Source organism: Cottoperca gobio, chromosome 12, assembly GCF_900634415.1.
Source record: "Cottoperca gobio chromosome 12, fCotGob3.1, whole genome shotgun sequence".
NCBI lineage: Eukaryota > Metazoa > Chordata > Actinopteri > Perciformes > Bovichtidae > Cottoperca > Cottoperca gobio.
Genome location: NC_041366.1, coordinates 10028206 through 10042153, shown reverse-complemented (window position 1 = coordinate 10042153; position 13948 = coordinate 10028206). Strand labels below are relative to the sequence as shown.

Below are 13948 nucleotides of genomic sequence, written 5' to 3'. Positions count from 1 at the left end.
ACATATTTTGTGAATTTAAGTTTAGCAGTTAATCATTGACCTTTTGAAAAAGTGATTGACAACTTGCTTGTTCTGGAGCTATCGACTGTTATTACATGGACCTCATCAGCAGACAGAGTTTGCTCCGTGACAAAGAACTGTAGGTGTTCTGTCTACCTTCTTAACATTTAATTCTTGAGCTTAGTAGCAGTCGACAAAACAGTCTGATCAGGTCCGTGTGATTAGGTCAAAAGCATCAAAATCTTTGAAGCTAACAGTCCAATCTGCTGGAATATTCTTAGGCTGTTGTTCCTGCACCCCATCTGGGAGCGTTGCCAAGCATTTAGGAAGAAAAGAGGCTAAATATTGGTTGATGCCAGTTGAGCGGCTGGCGAATGCGGAGACCTTGGCGAACCTGCCCCTGTCAAAAATAGTTTCTTCGGATGTGGGATTTCAACTCTCTGCAGAGGAGCTAGGCAGAGCTAATGTGCTGTCTTTCAGCACTTGTAAATTCAGACCAAAGAGAGGGGCTGCCACTTCTACTGAGGGACAGGAGGTTTAGTTCAAGAGGGTGTTCCGCCAAAAATAAAGACTAATGAATTAGTCGACCTCTACTCTCCACAGAAGCCGAACATCCTGTGAGACATCGGGTTAGCAAATTCCCCTTCAAGCGGCTATAATCCATATTTTCATATATTAACATATGACGATGTGAAATGGGTCGCTCGTACTGATGAACCTACAGAAAATGTTCACCTCAGTCTGCGGCTCCCTGCGGCTTCACTACTATTTAATCAAACAACAAACAACAAAAGTTGCTTTTGGCTTGATGACTTAATGTCACAGAAGCCACAGTCTCCCGTCGAGTGTCAACGATAGCATAGACACTTCCATACATAAATTTACAGCAAACACACTCCAGGCTCTGCATGCAGCCACTTCCTCACAGTTGGTATACAACCAAAATGTCACACTGATAATGCTTTGTGAATTGTACTTGCCACATCTGTTGTATGCGACACATTAAATGTAGCGGAGCGATGGGCCGCGTCTGGGTGTTGTTCATCCACAGAGCATTGTGTTCCTCATACGGGTGTTAGAGCTCACGATAACAGGAATATTATGTCTGAATAAGTGGTACACACACATCACTCACAATGTAACATCACACACACACACACACACACACACACACACACACACACACACACACACACACACACACACAACTCACCAATAGATTCTAACCCCGGTGCTCATTCTATTCTCCCCGTTTGGAATTACAATGTCCAATTTATGCCTGTTTATTATGCTGCTTTCAGAAATACAGCTGAATCAAATGCATGCTCATGCACCAGTGATGGAAGAAAGATACGCTGTAGGATGGGCGTAACGCTTTAGGATGAACAGATGAAAGGAAAGACAGAAGAGTGTAAACAGCAACATTCATTTAAAAGATATTTTGGAGATTTCTTTTTCACCTCATAGGAACGTTTGCATCATTGCTCTCTTAAAGGAGAAACAAGGCTCCACAGTGCTGTCTATACAAGCACATACTACCTTTTAATCAGTTATCATTAAGACATTTAGTCACACGCTGTTTTCTCTTCAGTTTACTGAGGGTTTTTTATTATTTATTTTGTCTGGCTTGCCTCTTTTTCTCCAGCACTTATGTGCAATCTTGTGATTTACTTAATTGCGACAGATGTGGAAACACGGAGAAACATCACTGAGGAAACATTTCCAAATCAATTATAATATTCTTTGAATCCTTAAATCAATTCCAAGATGAAAGACTCTACTTCCCGGAACTGTCTCACAACTTACTATCATGTGTGCTTTCTTTCTTCTTCGGAACGGTAGCATTAGTCAGCAACTAGAGTAATAAAGCTGTGAGGTAGAAACAGTTATACAAGTTGTACAAGAAAGCCGCTGTTTCATTGAATGTGGAGAGGTTTGCAGTCGAGGCCAGAATTCAGGCAGCAACTGGACCCAAGCTAATGGAGGTCAATAGAGAATGAATGGAGGCGACACTGGCTGTTCTGTGAACACTAGTATGACTTACACAGAATTTGAAAAGTTTTCTCTCTCGTGTGTGTGTGTCTGTGTCTGTGTCTGTGTGAGAGACACAAAGTGTGCGTTTCAAAGTGCGTGTTAACTCACCAGATACAAAACCACACATTTCACATCTTTTTTTTTTATTCAAACACCGTATTTCTTCTTCTCACACAACTTCATTCTCCTGCCTTCATCCCAACAAATAAGGGAGCTTGTGAAAACATGCTGTTGCAACATTCACAGATTCACAAACCACTAACTATTTCTACCCCATCTGTGATGTTTTACAAACACATATTGAATAATTCAGCACATCCTCATCTGCCTAATGGTCTCCTCTTCCCTGAGGGGGCCTGGTTTGCTATTCGCCTCAACCCCGTCTCTCATTTTCCTCCTGTTTGCTTTTGTTCCTCCGTCTACTATTCCCGCTCCTTCTCCTTCTCTTACTCTGTTTGATAGATGCTTTGTGCACTTGGATTGTAGTATTTTGTTTTATGGAATTCTCTTTAGATCTATAACATCGTGTGTTTTTTTTTTTTTTTTAAAGTTAAGATAACGGAAAGATAATCTGAGTTGTCTTCAAGCATGACAACAGATGAAGAGAAAGTGTGTGTGTGTGTGTGTGTGTGTGTGTGTGTGTGTGTGTGTGTGTGTGTGTGTGTGTGTGTGTGTGTGTGTGTGTGTGTGTGTGTGTGTGTGTGTGTGTGTGTGTGTGTGTGTGTGTGTGCGTGCGTGCGTAAAACTGTTGCATAGCTCCCTGGAGATATTCCCGTTGTTTTACCTCGTACTGTGGCTATGTTTGCAATTAGAAGCAAACCTGTGAAACTATTTAGGATTTTTAAGCTCCTGTACTTTGAGCCTGGACTAAAGCGAGTTCATTCCTCAGCATGAGTAATGTTATGTAATCTTGTATTTATGTTTTATAAAGTGTTAGATCATTTTAAGGACTATTTAGGTCAACATCCTATGCATTGTTTATTGGTATTCTTCGTTGGAAGTGTTCTTCTTTCTTTCTTTTCTTCGTATTATGTAACCAGAGTTGGCTAATCCCCCCGCGTGTGACAGCTGTAATGTTTTTGTAATGATCTATTAATGTAATACCGTTTCTGCTGCACTTTCATTTGCCAAGACACTTGCAGCTGACAAGAATCCAACTGTACTTTGAGAGACTTTCCACTGCGACGTTAATCATTTGGAGCATTGTTTGTTTGTCACATTCTGTGTGTGTGTGTGTGTGTGTGTGTGTGTGTGTGTGTGTGTGTGTGTGTGTGTGTGTGTGTGTGTGTGTGTATTCGGATACACCAGGGTTTTAGAGAAAAACAGCCTTTTGAGTGATTTGATATGACAGCTCCTTCCCTCTGAGATTACAGCAGTTAATTTGTTTTGTCTGTCGGGAAAGCTCAAGGGTGGATTACCCATGCGTGTATGAATCACTCTGGGGATGCAAATTAACACCTTTTTTCAGCAATGTAAGCATTTGCCCCCTGGTCAGCAAAATGAACATTTCTACCTGAAAAGGGAGGACAATAATTTGGCATTTTGACAGCTCCCTACATGCTACTATCTACTTTTCTCTGTTTAGCCGTTATTTTCTACACATGATTGTTTTTGACTGCAGATATAAGGCTTTAGGGAGGAGGTGATGTAGCCAATGTTCTCAGTGCTTACAGGGTTTCATTCTGTACTTAAAGTATGTCATATGTTTAAAGATGTATTAAGGAATACCTGACAGCTTGAGAGCAGGAAACACACTCCAAAACAAGTCTTAATTTACACCGGTATATTAACCTTAAACATGAGGGGGTTGCTCATGGTGGTAAAACAAAACAATGAGCTGAAAGCGTCTGAAGGCAGCGGATTGGGGAGTTGATTCTCAGTGGGAACAGCAATATTGTAGCAGCTCGCTACATAGGGGTTTAAAGTTATAGTAATAATAACATAAATGTTTTTTTTTCCTGTCAATTACTTTACAATAAGATCCTTTGCTCACTGTTTTTCCCTCAATACTTTCAATTGATTTGGTCCCCAGCTCAGCATTCATTGAAGAACAATTCGATTTTTTTTCCAGCAGTTCTTTATTAGAGTTTGAGAGGAATCAATAGATGGGTTTAAGTCCAACCAAAGCAGAATGACAAAATATATTGGTAGAGGATTTAAAGGCATTGCACACAATCCGATATATATATATATATATATATAGCTCTGTCGTATATAAAATGATAAACTCATCCCATCTCCTTTTGTTTTCTCCTTTTTCAGGATCTGATGGCCAAAGTTCGAGCCATGCTTGCCACCTCCAAAACCTTCGAACCTACCGATTCCTAAAGAGCGCACGGCTTTCTACTGGCCACGACAACCTCGGCCAATCAGCGACCGGCATTCTCCGATTTCCTGGAGATTTAATTGGGCCGGGATCTGTTTCACCGAGTTCATCCTCGATTTATGATTTTATTTGGATTTGAGCGCCAGCAACTTTCAGTTTGGCCACATTATGTCTTCTGCAGTATTGTAAGAGTGATGTTGAGGCATTTATTAAGCTGAAATATCTGCTGTCACACTTGATCTAAGAGCTTGTCAGCTGAGACATCACGTCAGCAGTTTTGGTGCAAATGTGGAAATAAATAATCCATATATTTTATTTTGTATCCTGTTTTAAATCACTCTACCTTTCTCCCACATGGTGACTTCACAGCATTGCATAAAGCTGCTGGAGGTCTGTATTCTCTCCTTCTATGAAGGGTTGTGTTGTTTTGATAAAGTCAATTCCCTCCTCCCTCATTTACTAATCTCTGCTTTTGTTATCCCCTCTTATCCCCCCCCCCCCTCCCCCCACCAGCTGTGCTCTCCAGCACCTTACATGTCTGCTTTAGAAGCCCTTTTAATTTTCTACTCTGTGCTTCGGCTCTAGTGTGTGGCCTTCTACTTCTGTTCCTGGTTTGTACTGTAATGGAATATAATGCAGAACAACTTTCTAATCGAAACTGTCAATAAAGTTTTAATTATGATTTACTTGTGACCCTTCCTCCTTTCATGTTTTACCTTTTGGATCTGAGTTCTTCAAAACTCTTTAGAGCAACAGACCCCCTCCCAGTCCTCTTCTTCCCCGTCCTTCATCTGGGCTACACTGATAAGATGGGAGCAGTGATGTTTACTGCATCCCAAACCTTCACCTCCATTGACTGTACTCCAGTTTAGTGTCAAAGCAGCATTGCTGATAAACCTGACAAACATAATGTTGATCGGCTGATATCCTTCAAGTGTCTGCTTCTGCCCCCCGGCAGTTAATGTGTAAGTAGACTGGTACAGCCTCATACGGGATTAAATGTTCAGAAAAATATCCCTTTCAAGGCCCATGCAGAGCTTTAAAATTAATCCATAAAATGTCAAAATCAATGAAAAGACAGTAAAACATGGGAGATTTAGTCCTCTCGCTCGGCTCTCGGTTACAGTTTTGCTACAGCATTCTGGTGATATCCTGTTTTTGGTTACAACGGGTAAAGAGCACTACAGCATTGCGGTGGCTCTAAAGGTGCGTTAGGTCAGGGCCAGATGCCCACGGTGGGGTCTAATGATAGAATACATCATCTAACATCGGTACTGGGCTTCTATAGCATTGCTCACCCAACTTGTGGCACATTTGTATTGTTAACTAAGAGTTTCTCAGGTGCTTCTTGTAGGTTTAGGACAAAATGAATACTATATTTCACAAAAAGATTTGTGCAGGAACAGCTTAACTTTAAGGTACAGTGGTACATCGTCAGCATAGCAATGTCTTCAAATGCATATTTTGACATATTAAGAGAAAAAGAAATGGTCTTAGCTCACGGACTCGAGGCACATCACATTTAACGGAGGACTGTGGGAGACTTCCAGATAAATGATATTCTGATTGCGATCAAATTAGCTTCAGTTAAAGTAGTCCGGTGCCTTGAGTTGCTCGGGGTCTACCTCGCATGTGAACCGACCCTAAAAATAGCAAAGAAGTTGCACCAACTACTCCTCTTAAGGGGAGTCGGTGAGATCCTGCCCTCCACACCTTTTTACAGATGCAACATCAAAAGCCACCCAGCTGCTCCGCTGACCTCAGGGCTCTACAGAAGGTATACTTCACACTTCCTCTCACTACAGCTGACTAAATAGTCAGTTCTCCCTTTCAAACCCCAGGCCATGAGAATGCTGAATATCCTCTCCCTACTGACAAACAAAGTGCTGACGGAAACACAGTTTGCTGCTTTTTGTTTTGTTTCCACATTATTTCCCCACACTATATTAATTTGTTGTTAGTTACCTACTTGGCAAGTTAGAATTTCATTGTTATATGTATATGAGTTCATAGTGTACACTAAATGTAACACCGCTCCTGAAATCCTTCCCACTAATAATTGCATAATACTTTTTTTTCCAGCTGGTGGACAAAATAACAGAAACTGTTCAATATAATATAGACTAGTGAGGTCTTGAAATACAATTAGCATGTTCTGTTCTTGTTTGATCATCTGCCACAATTCACACTGGCACTACTTAACTTACTATTTAGTATATAGATATATAATGCAGTTATTCCTATATTATTATTATTATATAAGTGAAAATTGAATTGGTTTAGCCTGCCATTGAGATTTCGCACCGGGTGAACGAGCAGTGTTTATTCACATTAATATTGCATAAAGTCTACAGCAACCGTTGTCTCCAAATTCACAACTACATTGAAGAAAATCAGTAGTTATACGGAAACAAGTGTAGAGTGAAGATATTTTTAAAAAAACTAGTACTTCTTACTCTGTGAGTCAGTCAATAATTAGCTGAATTGAATCACATCCAGAGTGCATATTGGATACAAATACTTGCAATTAAAAATGTTCATGGGGAAATCACTACTAATGGCATTAATCCAATTATGTAACATATTTTTATGTTATTTTATGGTGATGATGTGCAATTTGACAGCCAACTTCACCACTGAGATCCTCGCAATACACGCTGATCGTTATCGTTAAGACGGCTAAACGCACTTTTTAAAGAGAGATCTGTGCCTCCTACTAGGCAACAGCATCTGAAGGCTGGGTGCTATGTTGTGCTGTGCCTGACCCACTGAGGCAGTGCTACTCTATCAAGACGAATAGAGCGACACGTGGAGTAAAATCCAATCTCAGAGCCCTCACTTTACTTTTACTTCTTGTGTTTCTCCACTTTCAAGAGATACAGCTGAGCATCTTATGGAAAAGGTCAAAACGAGGTACAGCCATACTGTTGGAAGCCAACCTTTTTTCTGCCTTTTTTCTTCGTACATGAGTTCTTCAAGGCAAGCTGAAAGTAATATTTTTTTATCTAAATGACAAAATACAGTAATTGCATCACAATTGCAACAACTGCAATAATGTATGTATATGTCCGCCTCAATTGTGTGGATCCCTGTGTATGCTCTCTCTCCGTCCTTCTCTTCAGACACATTTCCACTTTCCCAGACGCCCTCTGTGTTATTACTTAACCCTGCATCACCTCATTCCCCTCACCTGAGCTTCCCTGCTATCTCCCCACTTGCACCTCATTTCCTCATCAGCTCTGCAGCACATATATCAGCCCCTTTTCCCCGGTCCCTTGTCAGATTGTTGTGGTTTTTTTGTTGCCATGTTTATTTGCGTTCGTGCCCCTTGTACCTGTAAACCTGTGTCTGTTTTTTATCCTTATTTGTATCATCAGCTGGTCATATAATTAGTGCACTGTCCCTATCTGCATTGACTATCTGTATTTGGGTCCTTCTCCTGCTGCAACATCGGAAAAGCAAAGATAGCAAAGCAAAGTTTTTGAGCTACGACCAAAATGTGGCCTGAAACAGACGAGGTGAAGATTAATTAGCCTAGAAAGAAATGCATTTGGCTACTGAAGAGTCAATGACGGTACAGACAGTCAATAAAATAGATTTTTCAATCACCACAACCACGAGAGGTCCTTGTGCATACAGTCATAAATTAGCACAAAACATATCAGGCTGATGGGTCCAGTTGTATGCAAGATTTGCTTAGACAGAAAGACAGACACATACATGCATAAACTCGACCGAACGCATGATCTCTCCACATACCTCACGGAGATTTTAAAAAGTGGATCTCAATGTGATGCAACAGGAGGAGTTTGCAGAGAACCTTCGGCCTAGCCTTAATGTTTTGTTTTTTTTCAAACACTGCACTGTAGCACGTTCTTAAAAAAGATTTCATAAGCAGCTGTTTTCCACCAGCTGTCTAAAACAAAAACACCTGCTTGAACATCTCTGATAATGGTGCAGCTAGATTTGCAATATCTTTGAAAGTTTCCGCCGAGAATGTTCAACAACACCTTCCTGCTGTTTAATGTGTCTCGTCTCGTGCTCTTGATCGCGCTTAATGAAGTGTTCTCTGAAGACATTGATAGGCTACAAATAATCTATGGAAAGTTTGGATGGCATCACTTTTGGTTCACTTAGTCCTTTATTTTTAAGATTGTGCTTACATTATCACAGATTGATCAATTTAGCACATTTGGGCAAAGACCATGAATAATACAGAGTTTCTTATCGTTCCTGGTACAATATACAGATAAAAAGGCATCTATTTTAATCTTCACATTTTTACAGAAATGAGAAACAGCTCTATGAATAACAAAAAGGAGTAACTAGCACATGCATAAGGAAGCTGTTAGACATCATTGAATTCATTTATATGCCAAACGTACTGTCGGAGGTCAAGTAAAGTCACAACTGTACAACTTGGGGAAGACAGACAGACGAACGGACAGTAAGCATTGTGTTCTTTAATTGCAACAATGGCAATTTACAATTAAAGCAAAACGTCTGTGACTTCATGGTGTCAACTTGCCTGGGACTCCTTACCATCAGTGGGAATAATAAAGCACCTCACACTTTATATAACTGGATGTTGTACCACATGAATAGCCAAGGCTTTAATTATTATCAATCTGTATTTTGGTGTACAACTGCAGAAATCTGTCAAGACGACGTACCTTCCATGATAAGTTTCTGAACTGATGAATAAAATAAACCACATTGGCATTCCTTATTCCTATCATCTTGTATCTCGCATGGGTCAAAAATCCAGCAAGCACTTCATCTGACCAATCCGACGTGTGTGAAAAGACACTTATTTTATTATTTTTGCCCTTTATCTGTGTGTGCAGCTGCAGTGGCTTTGATAAGGCAGACGAGTGATGCCTTATGCAGCAGTTTTCAACGGTTAATTGTGCGCTACCACTGAGGAATAGATAAGTAAGAGCAACAAGCAGAGTCTAGTGAGAAAGATTTATATGTGGCATGAGCCCTTATCCCTTTATAACCGACGCAGATAGTCTTACACTCCTTCTAAGCACGTATGAAGTTTGTGTAACGTTCAGCTCTTTTAGTCCATTTCCAAATGTCAAAAGGAGATGAGGGAAAGGTCGTCGATACAGTAGACCAGTGTTTTCCTCAGCATATCTCACTCCTTTACTCATTGGATATGTTAAGCTTCATAGTTGGCAAATGGTTGTTGATTAATCTGTAGTACCTGTCTCTATAAATCAGGGGTAATGCCTGCAAGGTTCAAACATACTTGTAGGATTAACTGTCATAAACTGGCAAAAGGCTGCTTAAACTGAGGGTAGTATATTTTAGCGTTGTATAAACAAGGTAATCCTGACCTCGATAATTTCATGTGGAAGTTCTTAAAAAGTCTAGGACTTCCTAAACATGTTGTAGTTCAGCTCAAACGTTTAGCTACAGGTATCCATAGCAGCAGTAGGCTATGTTGTTTGCTAGCAGTTCATTAATGCTAACTGGAGAAAATGATTGATAGCCATTGGTTATATCCCTTTAAAACTGTTATAATGCATATTTTAATGTTAACAATGGATCATATGATGATGGGAAATTGCTTGTAGTGATGGACCAACAGAAAATGGCGTGACCCGCTTTAGCATCTTTCAGCTCATTGTTTTGGTTTCATGGCCCGTAACTTTATTGTTTTGATTCACTCTAACCTTTCTCAATAGCGTCGCTTCCCTTAATCCAAAGTAGGCAAAGAATTAAAAACCTGCTGAATGGAGGAAAGACAAAGTTAGCAACTAGCTGGTGAGCATAGTGCAGCATTTAGCTGCCGCACAACCAATTATCCCCAGAAAGTGGAAAAACAACACGGAGCTGGAGGAAGAGTAGATGTTGGATTGAAATACATCAGCTGACAAGAAACATACCTCCAGATGAATGCTAATGTTTCCTGCTGAATGGGTATATATGAAAAATAAAAAAAGCAATTAATACAGGGTTTTTTGTTGTTTTCTTACAGGGTTTTCTTCAAATTGCTTAACCTCAATTTGGAAAACGGGGCAACTTTTTTTTACTGTATGGCACACACATGGTGCATATGATCTGCTTCTCTGATTGAACAGTTACACACTGCCGTGCTCAATCTAAAACACTTTTAACATTTCTACTTTTTTAATGATATAGTCTGGGTTTGATTTTATGAATAAAATATATGAAAATATTGAGCAAACACAACACACAAGACCAGTACTGCAGTTTATCCACATCAGCCAATATATCCATGCATTTTGCACTGATAATCAGAACATTCTAAATATAGTACATGAACACAGCAAACACATTTTTGAAGACACAAAAGAAAGCATGAATTACAGGTTGTTTGATTGCAGGAGCCAACGTGGAACCCACACTCGAAATATTATCTAATTGTAAGAAAAATAAAAAAGCGATTTCATAGAGAGGCAGACAGAAGTCTTGACAATATGCGTTTGAAGGATACATCCCAGATGTCAAACTGATTCAGCAGAGCGGTATAGATGTGTGAACCAGGTCGGAGTTGGCTTATGCTATGCTGTGATTGGACAGTCTGCGTTTGAGGGGCGGAACTTAGCAAAGGGTCAATTGAGTTGTTTTGCTCTCTGAGTGTCGGTTTATGCAGTAATAATTGTTGCTTTAAGTGCCATTTTAATGTGTTAGGAAATGAAAAAAAAACAGTTATACAGCCTCCTTTTCCCCCTGCGGTAAGTGAGCACGGTGTAATTTATTGTTAGTGTTTGATCATAGAAAATAAAACATTTTCCTCCCTCTTGTCCACTATCAGAACATCTCCAGTAGTATCACCAAAGCCTACATCAAAAAGAACCAGACCAATTACTGCAATCCAGTTGATCCTGACACCCAAAACATACAGCAAAACCCCTCCAGAAAATTCCCGTTGAAACATGATGAACTGAAATCATGTTTATTTTTTAACATCTCACATCTTTGGGAGACAATAACAGAAGTCTAAAAGCCTTGAGACTAACAATAGTGTCAATACTTCTTACTGGACGCATTAGTGCAAATAACCAATCAAAAGAACAAAACAAATAAGTCATGAGAGTTATGAGAGTAGTCACTTCTGTCTTGTCTGTTCATATCTCCGTCAATACTGTACAACCACAACATTAAATCACAATTTTATATGTGATCAAATCAAGTTCATCACATCTGCACTGATTGATTCTAGACTAAATTGCTGCCTGGCATTAGACATTTTATTAAGTCTCCCTGGCAGGGAGAGAGAGAGAGAGTGTGTGTGTGTGTGTGTGTGTGTGTGTGTGTGTGTGTGTGTGTGTGTGTGTGTGTGTGTGTGTGTGTGTGTGTGTGTGTGTGTGTGTATGTGTGCGCTCAGGACATTGAGAGCAGAACAGGAAAGCGCGCAGGGCAGCGAGAAAGTGACTCAGGCAAGTAGTTAGAGAGAAACATGAGGGCAGGGGAGTGATTTGTTTGTTTTACGGGCCATGAATGCATCATAATTCAGCGAGACATCTGAGGAGATGGCGGGGAAGTTTGTGTTGTAGAGGACGGGTTTCATTCCAAAATGCAATTGATGTTTATTAAAAAGAATAATACTCTATATTCATGACTTCATAGCCAAACATTAAGATGATTAAACCGTCAGTCTAATCTTTTTGTGGGTAAGTATTGAGCTTAATCTGCAAAATCGACTGCTTTAACTCTTTAAGTGACATAACCGGGATGAAATGACATGATGTTGATCTACCTTATGATTTCCAGTGTGTGGCTTTAGATATACTGCTGTGCGCATGGTTAAGGACTCTAATATATTTCAAGGGGCACTCAAATGGCTTTGACAAATGTGGTCTGACCGCCAACTAGAGGACCTGCCGCACATAGAGTGAGGGCACCTTGGCCACAGACCCAGACTGAGACACAGTGGTCTAATTAAGATATGTGGTAAGTAGGAAGGGAGCAGACTGGCACAAGTCCCAGTGGTAAACAGCGTCTAGGATGAGACAGATGTAGAGATTTCCCCTGTGTCTCTCTGTCTGTCTTCAGTGTTGGGGATTAACTAGTTATCTATTATCAAATTACTAAATAAATGTAATCCGTTGCAGATACTATGAAAAAATCTGTAATTCAATTAAAGTTACTAATCAAAATATTGGTGATTATGAATAGACTGTATATAAGAAGTGGACATAGTCACCGTGACGTCACGCATTGGTTTGTGGACTAAGGTTTTGAAGCCTCGAGTTTGCTATTTTTGCCGTCGCCATTTAGTTTTTTGGAACCTTAAGCGACACGAGAAGATCGAGCTAAATGCAACCGAAAGCTGAAAAAGGCATTTTAGGCGACTGAAAATGTTAAAATGAATGAATTTTAAATACACTGTGAAAGATGTGAGGCGAAAACACGGAGAGCACAGCGAACAACACTGTTATAGTGACCTGTCAATCACAAGGTAGCTCCGCCCTAAAGCATACGCAGCTTCATCTTCTATTTGACTTTAAAGTGGGACCATAATTTACTAAATGAACATCATGCTGTATTGAAGAAAACGTGAAACAAGCGATTGAGACCATAAACACATTAGGAAAATGTTTACTGTGGTAATAAATCCAGAGAGAATTAGGTTAATTTTTTCATAGACTTCTATTGAGTTATTTTTGCAACAAGTGGACCTATCTATCTATCTATCTATCTATCTATCTATCTATCTATCTATCTATCTATCTATCTATCTATCTATCTATCTATCTATCTATCTATCTATCTATCTATTTGTCTATTTATTTCATAGACCCTCTGTCCTCTGATCCTACGTTCTGTTTACCACTGGCGAGACCGAGAGTCTGAGAGTCCTTTCACATTCCTCTCTGCCTTGTCGCCACTGGTCTTAATTAGACCACTACGTCTTTGTCTGGGACAAAGGTGCCCTCAATCTTCACTTAATGCAGTCGCTATACCGGGTGGCTTAAAGTCTTTCCCACTCACACAGAGGAGACTATTTGCTTCGTAACTTCCCCGTCAGACCAAGTTAATGTGTTTACTGTCCTTAATGTTCTTCATTCATTCAGCTGCAGCGCCCTGGATATTCCTCCGTGATGGGTTGAGCTGAACGGTCCATTTTATTTAATATGCGTTGACCTGCACGGTGTTAATGCTTTGTCATCATAAAGTTGTTGTTTTTAAACTCTGCCTGACTGTTAGTATAACCATAGACACAGCTTCACCACTAAATCTTTTGGACTAAAGGAAATTTGTAGTGTACAGTGCCTGCGCCTTTACGTGACTTCCCACAAACCTGCATGTTGTAAGATGGATGGACTGGCACGGCTTATGAAATTTCATCCGTGGTTTGCACCAGATATATGTTCAGGAGTTATTACGATCATATTCTTTAATGCTTGCAGAGAGCGCCGCGCTTCATTTTGGCATCCATGCCACCAATGAGGTTGGACATTGACTGCTCGAATTTTGGGTGTAATTCCTCTGCCTGCCACTTTCACTTTGAGTTTATAGCTTTGTTGGTTTACTCACCCATTCTCTCTTATGTGCAGTCTTGCTCTTTCTCTTTCTTGTTTTTTTTTAACAATCATGTATACTTGCAAA

General features: G+C 40.0%; 1 protein-coding gene across 1 annotated transcript in view; it reads left to right on the top strand.

Annotated features, from left to right (window-relative positions):
* The window catches only part of sfswap (splicing factor SWAP), a 51247-nt gene extending 46201 nt beyond the window's left edge, over nt 1-5046 (top strand). The window contains 1 exon segment of the mRNA XM_029444348.1: nt 4297-5046. Coding sequence (XP_029300208.1) covers nt 4297-4362 — 66 coding nt within the window. The 3' untranslated portion in view covers nt 4363-5046.
* Nucleotides 5047-13948: the final 8902 nt, after the last annotated feature.